Genomic DNA, 15,563 nt, shown 5'->3' on the forward strand with positions numbered 1-15,563 from the left:
ACAGTTGTTGCAGACCATCATTCACTTTGTTGGTTGACAGGTCTTAAGGATCCAACAGGACGACTCACCAGGTGGGCACTACGTCTTCAAGAGTATGACATTACCATAGTGTAAAAAAGTGGAAGAAAACACCAAGATGCCGACTGTCTCTCAAGAAAGACCATCAAGACTTCGATGAAGATAGTGACTGTCTTGCTGCATTCCAGGATCTCTGCTGAGCAGAAGGACGCCAATATATCTCAAATTATGCTTGCCTTAAATCGGTCAGAGGATGTGAAAGGACAATTTAAGGTAGTTAATGGATTACTTTGCAAGAAAAACTTTGATCCATTTGGAAAGAGGTGGGTACCAGTGATTCCTAAACACACGCGCTTAGATGTTCTACAGAAATTCCATGACACACCTGAGGCCGTATTAAGACATATGATAGAATCTGCAAGAGATTTTTCTGGCTGGGTTTATTTAGGAATGTCCGTCACTATGTGTCGTATGGTCAAGAGTGCCAGAGGAGAAAGGCAGTTCCCCAGAAACCACCTGGCCAACTCATACCAATTCCACCAGCCAAAACGCCTTCCCAGCGTGTTGGGATTGCCCTCCTTGGATGATTTCCATCGTCTGCTAGTGGCAATAGGTGGATTATTGTTTGCACTGATTATTTGACACGCTATGCCATTACAAAACGTGAAAACAGCTGAAGCATCCGAGGTAGCCAAATTCATCGTGGAAGACACTGTATTAAAACACGGTGCCCCAAGGTCATTAATTACAGATCAAGGGAAAGTTTTTCAATCAAATCTTGTGACAGAGATAAACTGTTGGTGCAACATTACTTGTCACATGACGACTGCCTACCATCCGCAAACTAACGGGCTTGCAGAACGCCTTAATAAGACCTTGGCCGACATGCTATCAGTGTTCGTCAGTGTTGAGCAGAGCAACTGGGATGAGGTGCTACCTTTCGTGACGTTTTCCTACAACACCGCCAAACAATACACCACAGGATTTACGCCAGTTTTTCTCGTGCGTGGGCGTGAGACGACTACACGATGGACACTGTGCTTCCGTTACATCCTGATGACATGGACAACAACTACATCAGCCAGTTGTTAACCAGGGCTGAGGAAACTCGGCAGTTAGCTCGACTCTGCATGTTGCAGGCTCAAGAAAAAGATCACCAAAGGTATGAAACAAGCCACTGCCCGTTGTCTACCAGCCTGGTAACCTCGTCTGGATCTTCACTTCCGTTTGGAAGGTTGGTCTCTCTGAGAAGTTCCTCAGGCACTACTTTGGACCTTATAAGATTGTAAGACAGTTGTCTGATGTTACTTAAGAAGTTCAAGATTTCGACCTCGACACAAGACAACGAAAGATCAGAGATACAGTCCACGTCCTTCAAATGAAGCCCTATAAGGATCCTGCAACCCAGGGTAAATTCAAAGCTCCAGTGACAGGCAACAAGCGCAAAGGTGACGAAGAGCGTAGCGGCAAAAGAAGTTCTAAGAAGATCACACCGCCAGGGCGAGAATCAGTCATCAGAAGTGTGAATATGCGGGACCGATGACTCGTTCCTGGACTAGGAGGACGTAACACCGAGACACTGTCCACTTAAGGAGGGAACAATGTCGCAGAAGAAGCTGAGTAGCTCTGTGGTGTACTGGTTATGAGACTAAACTGTTGCATGGAGGGTCTTGAGTTTATAACTCACCTGGATTGTACAATTTTAATTTCTATATTTGGTTCAAATACATTCTAGAAGTATCCACAAATGTCAAGAAACATTGTACTAGAATGTTCTGTAGCTGCATATGTACTGTATGTGTTCTGGCCAAAGGCAGTTCGCTCCGCGCTCTTGTATGTGCAGGTGCTGAATAAACCTTCACTAAGTGAAGTTTATGTTAATTAGTCGTCTAATTACACCTTCTTCTATGCGAAAATATTTTCAGATCTGATTGATGACTAAAAACTATTGTGTGATGTGTATTGTTATTTTTCATATAGGACATAAAAATGTGCATAAAATCTAAAGGATTAAATCAATAATTTTAATTTCTTTTGGTATTCGTACTCACAATTATCTAGAAACCTCACCATGTAAAGACTCTATCCGCCCTTCTAAAGATATGCCACATAAAATTGCAAAATATGTTGTTCACGGTGATAGAGTGTGGTATGTTTAGCAGTTACTGTATATTTTGTTCTTATACTTTGACCTATATTTTGTGTGATGGAAAATTTGACACTTTATTTAGAATACCCATTGTTACAAGAAAGACAGCAGTATATTGTTACTGTTTCTTTAATTTTTCCAGTATTGTATCTTCAGAATAAGATAAAAAGAATTGAGGAAATCTGCTATTTAGAGTACATGCAGCAGTTTGCTGTGGTGTCTGTATTGTAGATTGTTGTGCAATGAGCCATAATCCATAAGTACTATTAAAGCGTGTGTATATATGTTCCACATCTCTTCCTAAATGAAGCACTGAATCGATTTCAACCAAACTTGATGCACATATCACTTACTGTCTGGAAACAAGCACTATGGGGGTAAGAACCACCTATCTCTCAAAGGGGAGTGAATGAGTGTGAAAAAGAAGCATAGCTCACAATGTGCATATAGACAGACTAGATTCATCCATCATTAGAATGAGAACACTTAGGGACTTGCAAAAAACTTTACACATAATTTCAAACCTTTATGAGGTTTTTTGTCACTGACAAACCCCCATCCCTCCCCCCACACATGAAATGATAAAAGGAAAAATGTTTATTGCTTACTACATTTTCAGTATCCGTGCAATAAAACTGTCACATCAGGCATGATCTTTTAATTTATTACTTCTTTACTACTAATTCTATTTGAAATGCATTTTGTAATCAGTATCCACATATACCACTGGATTTACCTGCAAAATTATATTATTATGTGACACATAGGTCAGTAGATAATGAAGTCATAAACATTGAGCTGTGTGAAAACGAAACTTCAGGATGAAATTTCCTAGAGATACAGGTAAAATGTGTGTGAAATATGTTAAATATGAGTGAAATATACGTGATATGGGTTAAAAGAAAGGTAAAGAAACTAAGCCATATTGCATCTGCTCTAGTCGGCAACTCGGAACAGAAGAGAGTGTCATTTTTTGGTCACGGCTCCTAGAGTCCTCACTCTTGTAAGTCAGACGATCCTTTGGAGTGACTTGATTGATAGAGTAGGTTTGCTGACAGTGATTCGGCCTGTTCTGTCAGGAATCCTAAGATTGTCACCATTATTACTGGAAAGGTGGGAGATGAGGAGGAGGCCTCTCTGTTAAATTTATATAATAAAAAATTTTCACATTTTGGGCCTGGTAATGTAATCTTGTACAGTAACCATGGAACCCATGGAATGCCATGATACGGCTGCGCAAATCATTATCAAACCCCCTCCATATTCCACTCTTGGTAGCAGGCAGTCTACATCATAGTGTTAGGACAGTGTACGACAGTTGTAAAACTCACTCAGAAATTGGAAACAGTGTGAAATTAGGCTCATCTGACCAAATGACTTTATACCATTGCACCACAGTACAGGTTTTATGGTGTCAGCACAATGTTTTCCTGTTACAGGCAATTGCGTCACTGATGTGTGAGTTTGGATGTGTGCATTTCCCAGCTTGTGGAAATTCCCTCTGTTGTTTGGGTGCTGGCAAGGCTTGTGAGTGCGACATTCAGTTCTGCAGTGACTTGTGCGGTTGCTGTCCTATTATTTTTTGTCACAGTCCTCTTCAATGATTGTTGTTATGATCACTGAGCACGCACTTTAGTCCGCATTGTGACTTCATGGATGATGATTTTCTGGTTTTCCTGTATGTGGTATAAATCCTTGATACGGTGCCTCTTAAAACCCCAAACACATTGGCTATTTTGTTTAATGGGGCATCCACCATACAAGCACCGACAATTTGCCCATGTTCGAATGCACTTCATTCTAATATAGTGCAGTTGCAGCTACACAGAACACTGATATGACACAACTGGAACTTGCGATGTATTGAGGGCATTGCACAGGTGCCGTTCATGGTCAGATACAACAGCTCCATCTGCATCCATCTGCATTTATTTTTAAGCATGTATTTCTCACCTTGTTTCCATATTTTTTCGCCAGCACCTCTATGTTTGATATGACACACTCTTGTTCTGTAAGCAAACCACTCTGAATCATCTGTGGAATTTTGGTGTAGGTTGTAAAGTTCATGCTATCTTCATATCCATATACATCCTCTAGCCCTTTTGCAAGGACATCTAATGCCTTGGTATTTCTCACCTCTTTCATAGAATTTACCTAAGAACAAGCCTCTCCTTGCAACTCCATGTTGACAATTCCTACCAACACTTTGTCAACCCATGTGAACAGTTTCCCTACATCTCCTAAATTCTGTATGAGTGTATGGACATTTTTGCCTGATTTACCCATGAAGGCGGGAACCAGCAAATCCATAGCAGCATCAATTACAGGCTGAGATTGAGCCACCTGTGCGATCCCCGTAAATGGAGAAGCGAGGTTAGTTGTGGGCACAATGCTGCTTTTAGTGGTGCATTTACTAATGCCTCATTAAGGTGACTTTACAGGTCCTCATTCTCCATTGTAGACTGTAGTTCTGTATCCATCTTCAACGGATCCCGTGACATGGTTGTGGGCATACCTTGAAGCTACAAACATGTAACTAACAATAAGCCTTTGGCAGCAGTTTTCACTGACTTCCCTGGCAGCATTGGCTCTGCTGCATCTTCTCCCTAAAGTGAAGCTTGCAATTTACATTTGCTGATCAACAAATGGTGTGACAACACCAAGCAGTGATACGACGGTAACAGGTGGTGTGGGGGCAGCGCTGGATAGTCATACCTGTGACATGACCGTGTGCATAGGCAGCAGAAGAGTTGGATGAGGTTGATGACTTTGCACATGTGCTGCAGTGTAGATGGCAGCACTGGGTAGACTGTGCTGGGCATCCCAGATTGACTGCAATAAGCACTAGTCTGTTGCACCACAGTATGGAGCCAGACAGCACCGCACAACCAATTTATGTGTCTCCTCATGGGTTAGTATGTGGTCGAGTCCATGCAGGGTATGCTGGCCGATGCGCAGTGATCAGTTTTTGTCCAAAGGACTGGGCTAGTTCATTCGTATGTTCAGAAGGGGAGGCCGACAAGTGTTTTCTGCTTTTGGGCCAGTTAGCGATGACAGAATCGAGGTGCAAGCCCTGCGGTCTTTCTCAAATTATTTTACAGGAGCTATTCCATAAAAAAGGTTCAATTTTGGTTTACATATAGCTTTATATGTCATGTACATGATGATATACCTATCATTTCATAAATAGTTGCACGAAATTCAGAAAAGTGTGCAATGGAAAATAGAGGTCACTATGATTTTGCATTTGGTGCATATTACATAATATGTTGTTGTGTATGAAATTTTGCTAACATGTTGAATTTTTCTTTAGACTTGGGTGGAGGTACCTGTCTGTCACCAATGTTGAGAAAGTTGATCTGACATAGCACACTCATTTGTAATTAGTGTTGTAAAATTCACAGACATTTAAAATTGAAGAAATATTGCCAGGGAATGTTGCTGGCAATATTCCCAAAATTCATAAATTCCTGGGAATTTATGATTAATTAGCACGATAGCTCAAAAAACTGTTAATAGGTAAAAGCAGTAATTATACGGTTAAATCTTATTTGGATCTGGACCCTCCTTGTTGGAAATAAACACATTTTTTGGTTTTCAATGTTTTAAATATCAAAGAATTAGCCTTAGAACAGCCAAGTGTCGACATTTATGACTCTTTCGTTTCCTAGAACTGCCAACGTTGAAATAATCAACTTTTAGAAAAACCAAGTTTATAATATTGATATGCCATCTAGTAACTAAAGTTACTAAAATAGACAGGGAAGTTTGTTTATTCATTTTGTTAAGTTTTCCATCAGCATTAGAAGTATTTTATGCTATAAAGTTTAAAATAAACTTGTGCAAATTTTATGAACATTAGTCATTGAAAATGACATTTTGGGGAAAAATTATGCGAATAAATTGGCCGAGGTTTATGATTTACTTGAAAATACAGCTGATTTTATTGACATAGAACATGGTAAAATATTAATTAACAATTCTAAAAGTGAAAGTGATCGCGATATTTTGGGAGATAAATTTAGAAATCATAATTCATCACATGAAATGAGGAGTCTTTGAATGAAAGTGATACACCTCTAGTCATTCGTTTGGAAAAATTAAAAAATACTACAGATAATCGCCGGTTGAGAATTACACCTCCAGAGAAATATTTTGTAGTTTAGGTTTCATTCAGAGAAATATGCGGTTTCAACTTGCCGAAAAATAGTAGGCCTAGCGAATATTTTAATTTATTTTTTCCTCCAGACTTACGGTAAATGATGTTTTGCATGGAACTTGCAAGGAAATTAATATAGATAAATGCAAATTAATATAGATAAATGTAAATTAATGCAGATGAGTAGGAAAAAGAATCCTGTAATGTTTGAATACCCCATTAGTAGTGTAGCGCTTGACACAGCCACATCGATTAAATATTTGGGCGTAACATTGCAGAGTGATGTGAAGTGGGACAAGCATGTAATGGCAGTTGTGGGGAAGGCGGATAGTCGTCTTCGGTTCATTGGTAGAATTTTGGGAAGATGTGGTTCATCTGTAAAGGAGACCACTTATAAAACACTAATACGACCCATTCTTGAGTACTGCTCGAGCGTGTGGGATCCCTATCAGGTCGGATTGAGGGAGGACATAGAAGCAATTCAGAGGCGGGCTGCTAGATTTGTTACTGGTAGGTTTGATCATCACGCGAGTGTTACGGAAATCCTTCAGGAACTCGGGTGGGAGTCTCTGGAGGAAAGGAGACGTTCTTTTCATGAATCGCTACTGAGGAAATTTAGAGAACCAGCATTTGAGGCTGACTGCAGTACAATTTTACTGCACAAAGTTAAGATAAGAGAGATTAGGACTTGTACAGAGGCATATAGGCAGTCATTTTTCCCTCGTTCTGTTTGGGAGTGGAACAGGGAGAGAAGATGCTAGTTGTGGAACGAGGTACCCTCCGCCACGCACCATATGGTGGATTGCGGAGTATGTATGTAGATGTAGATGTGGTGCATGGAATGATAAATCTTGGATTAAAATGTATGAATTTACTTAGTTAACCTAGTTTTAAGGTTCTTTAACTGTTAATAAGTGTTAAAACATTCAGAGTCTAAAAATTTTCATAAATTCCCAATTTTTGGGACTCTTCCTGCGCCAAAGACATATTCCCGGCAATATTCCCATTTTATAAGTTCCCTCCCACTGCGAATATACCCGGCCCACATCATTATTTGTGATCATGTTGTGCCAGTGATAAAGCCAAAGTGAAATATCCTCAAGATTCCTTATATTCCATAAACAGTTTTAGATATCAAAATGAGATTTTGGTGAATGGTAGCACACAAAGAGGAGAGTATTTTGCCGTATTGTTATTATATAAAACTTAAGTATCTACTATGTTATTCCACTAACTACAGAGTTTTCTCATGAAAGAATTTAATTTTTCAGGGTCATCATTAGGTGGTGAAACTAGAAATGCTATGGATTTTGGAACAGTGAAGACATAAACTTTTCTTTTGTGCTGAGGATGTGCTTTTTCATAAGCTACTGACCTTACTTTTTCTCAGCACCTCACTTAATAAACTAAATAAAGCACTGTTTCAGAATTTTCTAGCAATTGTGTCTGCACAACATGTTAGTGAGGTGAGACTGTATAAATTCCATTGTGTTTTGGCAAAAGAAACAAATTTTAACATGGTAACCAGAGAGTTGTGTAGGTTTTACTCAAAATTTGCTATTTGTGATGCTTCTCTGAAAGTTACAAATGGTTAACAGGCCATGCAAAAATAAATTGCTGCATTTTTGGCAGAATTCATTTTAGATTTTAACCAAAGCAGAGGTACAGTGGATCATTTTGAATGTTCACCTCACAAGCATGGTCGTGGAGGGGACTCATGTAATATTTACAAAAAAAGTTGAGTGCAGGCTTCAATGTAGAATGGCACTTCCCCTCCAGTGCTAGCCATTTCCCCTACAATGCCTGCCCATAAACCCCACTACAGCTGTCCCCATGCATCCCCTGCCATCTGCGCATCTACCGGCCAGGGCATTCTGTGCCAAAAACAGGGTGATTTCAGCGTACCGAAACTGATACCAGTTTGTAAACCCTACTAGATGGTGTAGTCAGGATTGGAAAATGGTGTGGGCTAGTAACTGATATGCAGTACTCAGGTTCAGAAACTGAATTGGTTTATCTCCTCATGGGAATTACATGGTGAGGATTGCCACGGGATTTAGAGACGATAACTCTGATAGCCCTCCAATAGCCCTAGGACAAGAGAAATACAAAGGTAAAAAATAACAAGCCATTTAATGTGAGCTCTGTCTGGTGGCTTGGAACAGAAGAGAGAGACATTTTTTGGCCACGACTCCAAGAGCCCCCAGTCTCATGAGTCTGGAGATCGTGTGCTGTCATTTGATTTGCAACTGAAAACAATTTGGCCTATCGCAGCATGAACCAGCCAATTGTTGTCATATTGACAAAAAGCCAACAGACAAAGGGGTTGCCTTTTCATAAAATTTAATCATCATCATCATCATCATCATCATCATCATTTAAGACTGATTATGCCTTTCAGCGTTCAGTCTGGAGCACAGCCCCCCTTATACAGTTCCTCCATGATCCCCTATTCAGTGCTAACATTGGTGCCTCTTCTGATGTTAAACCTATTACTTCAAAATCATTTTTAACCGAATCCAGGTACCTTCTCCTCGGTCTGCCCCGACTCCTCCTATGGAGCATAGCCCCCCTTATACAGTTCCTCCATGATCCCGTATTCAGTGCTAACATTGGTGCCTCTTCTGATGTTAAACCTATTACTTCAAAATCATTCTTAACCGAATCCAGGTACCTTCTCCTCGGTCTGCCCTGACTCCTCCTACCCTCTACTGCTGAATCCATGAGTCTCTTGGGTAACCTTGCTTCTCCCATGCGTGTAACATGACCCCACCATCTAAGCCTGTTTGCCCTGACTGCTACATCTATACAGTTCATTCCCAGTTTTTCTTTGGTTTCCTCATTGTGGACACCCTCCTGCCATTGTTCCCATCTACTAGTACCTGCAAATCATCCTAGCTACTTTCATAACCGTAACCGCAACCTTGTTGATAAGGTAACCTGAATCCACCCAGCTTTCGCTCCCATACAACAAAGTTGGTCGAAAGATTGAACGGTGCACAGATAACTTAGTCTTGGTACTGACTTCCTTCTTGCAGAAGAGAGTAGATCGTAGCTGAGCACTCACTGCATTAGCTTTGCTACACCTCGCTTCCAGTTCTTTCACTATGTTGCCATCCTATGAGAATATGCATCCTAAGTACTTGAAACTGTCCAACTGTTCTAACTTTGTTCCTCCTATTTGGCACTCAATCCGTTTATATTTCTTTCCCACTGACATTACTTTCGTTTTGGAGATGCTAATCTTCATACCATAGTCCTTACATTTCTGATCTAGCTCTGAAATATTACTTTGCAAACTTTCAATCGAATCTGCCATCACAACTAAGTCATCCGCATATGCAAGACTGCTTATTTTGTGTTCACATATCTTAATCTCACCCAGCCAGTCTATTGTTTTCAACATATGATCCATAAATAATATGAACAACAGTGGAGACAGGTTGCAGCCTTGTCTTACCCCTGAAACTACTCTGAACCATGAACTCAATTTACCGTCAACTCTAACTGCTGCCTGACTATCCATGTAAAGACCTTTAATTGCTTGCAAAAGTTTGCCTCCTATTCCATAATCTTGTAGAACAGACAATAACTTCCTCCTAGGAACCTGGTCATATGCCTTTTCTAGATCTATAAAGCATAGATACAATTCCCTGTTCCACTCATAACACTTCTCCATTATTTGCCGTAAGCTAAAGATCTGGTCCTGACAACCTCTAAGAGGCCTAAATCCACACTGATTTTCATCCAATTGGTCCTCAACTAATACTCGCTTTTTCCTTTCAACAATACCTGAGAAGATTTTACCCACAACACCGATTAAAGAGATACCTCTATAGTTGTTACAATCTTTTCTGTTTCCATGTTTAAAGATTGGTGTGATTACTGCTTTTGTCCAGTCTGATGGAACCTGTCCCGACTCCCAGGCCATTTCAATTATCCTGGGTAGCCACTTAAGACCTGACATTCCACTGTATTTGATGAGTTCCGACTTAATTTCATCCACCCCAGCCGCTTTATTGCACTGCAATCTATTGACCATTTTTTCCACTTCCTCAAATGTGATCCTATTTCCATCATCATTCCTATCCCATTCTACCTCGAAATCTGAAATATTACTGATCGCATTTTCACCTACATTGAGCAACTCTTCAAAATATTCCCTCCATCTGCCCAAGGCATCCACAGGATTCACCAGCAGTTTTCCTGACCTGTCCAAAATACTTGTCATTTCCTTCTTACCTCCCTTTCGAAGACTGCTAATTACACTCCAGAATGGTTTTCCAGCAGCTTGACCCATAGTCTCCAACCTGTTTCCAAAGTCTTCCCACGATTTCTTCTTGGATGCTGCAATTATCTGTTTGGCTTTGTTTCTTTCTTCAACATAACTTTCTCTGTCTACCTGGGTTCTGGTTTGTAGCCATTTTTGATACGCCTTCCTTTTCCTTTTACAGGCTGCCTTGACTGTATCATTCCATCAAGCTGTTTGCTTCATCCTACTTTTACACACTACTGTTCCAAGACATTCTTTAGCCACTTCTAGTACTGCGTCCCTGTACCTTGTCCATTCCTTTTCCAATGACTGTAATTGACTACATTCAACTAACTGGTACCTTTCTGAGATCGCTGTTATGTACTTGTGCCTGATTTCCTTATCCTGAAGTTTCTCCACTCTTATCCTCCTACAAATGGACCTGACCTCCTGCACTTTCGGCCTCACAATTCCAATTTCACTGCAGATTAAATAATGATCAGTTTCATCAAAGAATCCCCTGAATACACATGTGTCCCTCACAGCCTTCCTGAATTCCTGATCTGTTATTATATAGTCAATGACAGATCTGGTTCCCCTGCTTTCCCAAGTATACCGGTGAATGTTCTTATGTTTAAAAAAGGAGTTTGTGATTACTAAGCCCATACTGGCACAGAAATACAAGAGTTGTTTCCCATTCCTGTTGGCCTCCATATCCTCTCCAAATTTACCCATAACCTTTTCATACCCTTCTGTTCGATTTCCAATCCTGGCGTTAAAATCACTCATGAGCAGAACACTGTCCTTGTCCTTTACTCTAACAACTACATCACTGAGTGCCTCATAAAAACTATCCATATTATCTTGATCTGTCCCTTCACAATGCGAATATACTGACACAATCCTAATTTTCTTGCTAGACACTGTCAAATCTATCCACATCAGTCATTCGTTTACATACCTTATTGCAACTACGCTGGGTTCTATTTCTTTCCCGATGCAAAGCCCTACACCCCATTGTGCTATTCCTGCTTTGACTCCTGACAGGTAGGCCTTGTATTCTCCCACTTCCTCTTCTTTCTCACCCCTTACCCGAATGTCACTAACAGCTAAAACGTCCAGCCCAATCTTACTTGCAGCCTCTGCCAGCTCTACCTTCTTCCCAGAGTAGCCCCCATTGATATTAATAGCTCCCCATCTCATTACCATTTGTTTGCCAAGTCGTATCTTTGGAGTCCCTGGTTTGTCAGTTAGAGGTGGGACTCCGTCACCTCCAAAGGTCCGAGGCATTTTGCTCTGATTGTTGCCAGCATCATATTTAAAGTACCAGGGAAGCAGGTTGCTAGCCTTACTTGCCCCGAGTCCCATTGGGTTTTACCCCTAACGGCTGAGGGACTAACCGGTGGATTTGGTAGTCTTTGCCGTATGAGCACAAAGGTGACCACGACTCAGAATATGTCCGAGATGCCCAGCCTTATTCCAAAGTAACTGGTATCCCGACTGTCGGGACCACTTACTTGGCCACTCATACGTTGCCCGTGGTTCATGAACTAGGACATGACTACGGGAACCCACACCATGAACCACCATAAAATTTAAATAATAAAAAATCTCACATATGGGGGTCTGGGGGCAGCATGTAGAACAGAGAAAATATACAACAAATTCTTAATCCATATCCAGATACACTCTTCCGATACTGAATGTGATGTTTTGTTGTTGCCTGTACATAACATGATTAATTTTTTGTCATTTAGCATAAAATTCTGCAAAGAGATTGCTGGAAATGAAGTGACAATTTGTGTGAAAGACATAAAAAATGTGTGCTTGCCTAGTGGCTGCAGAGACAGATGCAAAAGTTGGCAGATTCAGAAGTTTTTGTAACTGCTTGTGACTTTTTCAAGCACTAAAGAAAAGTTCCATCTCTTTCAATCCTAATACTTGCCATGTCATGTTCCTTGAGGTAAAAGGGAAAGGAAAGCCCTGTTTTATTTATGCACACTCATTATAGATTCCTCTTTCCTCTGTCCCATGAAGGATTGCCATTTTCTGAAAGCTACTCCACCAGCTTTCGGTAGATTGTCAGTTACTAAGTATATATGTTTGCCACCTTTATTTTTGTATAAATGTTTGATATATGCCACCCATGTGTGATGTAGGCAGTGCATCTTTCTTAGTTTGTGCCTACTTTTTAAACAATTTGTGTATTTTTTCTTTGCAGCTGTGTCTCACATATGGTTAGATATGTTATTAGAAGCAGTAGATACTGTTCCTGTTGAAATTGTACAGTCTGAAATACTGCCTGTAGCTGTACGTCAGTCACAAGCGTCAAACAACACATGGGCACGAATCACTGCTTGTCATCTCTTTGGGAAGGTAAAGAAAATATGTATGTTTGTATTACTTACTACTATGTATGCTTTCAACGTACTGTTCATAAGTTAACAATAAACATCCTTGATGCCTTTAAGTTTAAGCTGATCATCTGTTAACAACTTTTGTTCCATTCATTTAAAACATAGTCAGTGTTCTGGCATGAAATACATTCATAATTACAGTTTTGGTTTGCTTCCAGATCTAAAAACAGCTTTTTATAAAAGATACAGGAGTGAGGAATGTAATTTTTACTTACAGCATTTTTGTCTTATTGCTGCTTCCTTCTGGAATTAGGTTCCTTTCAGAGTATACTGATGCAATAGCTCCATACTTAAAAAATCATATACAACCGCTTGCTTGATGAAAGATCCGTACCCAAAGACTAGAAAGCTGCACAGGTCACACCAGTACTCAAGAAGGATAATAGAAGTAATGCACTGAATTACAGGCCCATATCAATAACATTGATATGCAGCATGATTTTGGAACATATACTGTGTTTGAACATTATGAATTACGTTGAAGAGAACAGTCTATTGACACACAGTCAACACGGATTTAGAAGACGTTGTTGTGAAACAACAACTTGTGAAACTTGCTCTTTACACACGAAGTGTTGAGTTTTATTGACAAAGGATTTCAAATTGATTCATTTTTTCTAGATTTCCAAAAGGGTTTTGACACTGTACCACCCAAGCAGCTTGTAGGGAAACTGCGCGCTTATGGAATATTGTCTCAGTTATGTGGTTGGATTCATGATTTCCTGTCAGAGAGTTCACAGTTCATAGTAATTGATGAAAAGTCATCGAGTAAAACAGAAGTGATCTCTGCCATTCCCCAAGGTGGCATTCCTTATCTATATAAACGATTCAGGAGACAATCTAAGAGGTCATCTTAGGTTGTTTGCAGATGATGCTGTTGTTTATCATCTACTAAAATCATCAGAAGATCAAAACAGATTACAAAATGATTTAGAAAAGATATCTGAATGGTGTGAAAATTGGCAATTGACTATAAATAATGAAAAGTGTGAAGTCATCCACATGAGTGCTAAAAGGAATCCATTAAACTTTGGTTACACGATAAATCAGTCTAATCTAAAGGCCATAACTTCAACTAAATGCCTTGGAATTACAATTACAAACAATTTAAATAGGAAAGAATACATAGAAAATGTTGTGGGGAAGGCAAACCAAAGACTGTGTTTTATTGACAGAACCCGTAGAAAATGTAAAAGATCTACCGAAGAAACTGCCAACGCTTTGCTTGTCCATCCTCTTTTTGAGCACTTCTGCATGGTCTGGTATCCTTACCAGATAGGATTAATGGGATACATCGAGAAAGTTCAATGAAGATCAGCACATTTTGTATTATTGCGAAAAAGGGTAGAGAGCGTCACTGACATGATACAGGATTTGGGATGGACACCATTAAAACAAAGGTGTGTTTTTTGTAGTGGAATCTTCTCACAAAATTTCAGTCACCAACTTTCTCCTCCAAATTTAAAAATATTTTGTTGACGCTGACCGACATAGGGAGAAATGACCATCATAATAAAATAAGGAAAATCAAAGCTCGCAAGGAAAGGTGTAGATGGTCATCTTTTCCCTGTGCTGTTCGGGAGTGGAATAACAGAAAATTATTGTGAAGGTGGTTTGATGAACCCTCTGCCAGGCACTTAAGTGTGATTTGCAGAGTACTGATGTAGATGTAGATGTTATCTGCTTGCAGCATCATTGCCAGATTTTGGAAAATTTGCAAGCTTATGACACTTCCAGATGTTAGTGGAAATCAGACAAAAATACTGCAAGTAAAAATCACTCTCCTTACTTCTGTATCTTTTGTAACAAGCTGTTTTTGGATCTAAAAGCAAACCAAAAATGTATTTATGTTTCATTCCAGATTGTATGGTGAAATAAATGTTCATTTTTGGTTGTTAAAAATATAGAACGCAAATCTGTAATAAAAATAGTATTGATTGATTGTTGGTAAATGGTTTATCACATAAATTAGGAAAAAAACACAGTCAATCCTGTATGTGCCAAGATATATCACCATCACTATCAATACAGCGCACGGGAAAGGAAATATGTAAAACTGGTTTTATGTAAATAGAGTGAAAATTTGTACCAAGCACAGGAATCAAAAGTGGGTCTCCTGCCTACTAGGCAGGTGTGCTAGCCACTAAGCCACCTTGGCTCAGTGGTTCGCTTAACTGCAGCACAGATTACCCTGGCATGCCTCCCTCCTTGATCCAAATTTTCACTGCCACCCCAGTCTACTTTAAATTCCCCCTTACCAATGAACAGAAATGCCGAGGCTCATCATGTTGTGGAATAGCATCTCAGCATCGAATTCCTGGGTGTGGATATTGACCAGGACTGCAAATGGAAATCGTGTAATATAGATCTTCTCACATGCTTAACTTCAGCAACATTTGCTCTCCTTGCAGTTGCTGATTTCAATGATGAAACCATTAGGAAACTATCACAAGGAATAATTTTTTGTGGCAATTCCACACATAGACACAAATTTTTCATTGCCTAGAAACACACAGTTAGGATAATATCTGGTATCTGTCCTTGAACTTCTTGTAGGCAGTTGTTAAA

At 39.8% G+C, this 15,563-nt stretch overlaps 1 protein-coding gene across 2 annotated transcripts in view; it reads left to right on the forward strand.

The window, feature by feature from the left end:
- Window positions 1-15,563, forward strand: part of LOC126416169 (uncharacterized) — a 288,059-nt gene that overhangs the window by 30,069 nt on the left and 242,427 nt on the right. For both annotated transcript variants that reach the window (XM_050083741.1, XM_050083740.1), the window contains exon 4: window positions 12,800-12,954. In XM_050083741.1, coding sequence (XP_049939698.1) covers window positions 12,800-12,954 — 155 coding nt within the window. The remainder of the gene's footprint in view (window positions 1-12,799; window positions 12,955-15,563) is intronic.

This window comes from Schistocerca serialis, chromosome 8, assembly GCF_023864345.2.
Source record: "Schistocerca serialis cubense isolate TAMUIC-IGC-003099 chromosome 8, iqSchSeri2.2, whole genome shotgun sequence".
NCBI lineage: Eukaryota > Metazoa > Arthropoda > Insecta > Orthoptera > Acrididae > Schistocerca > Schistocerca serialis.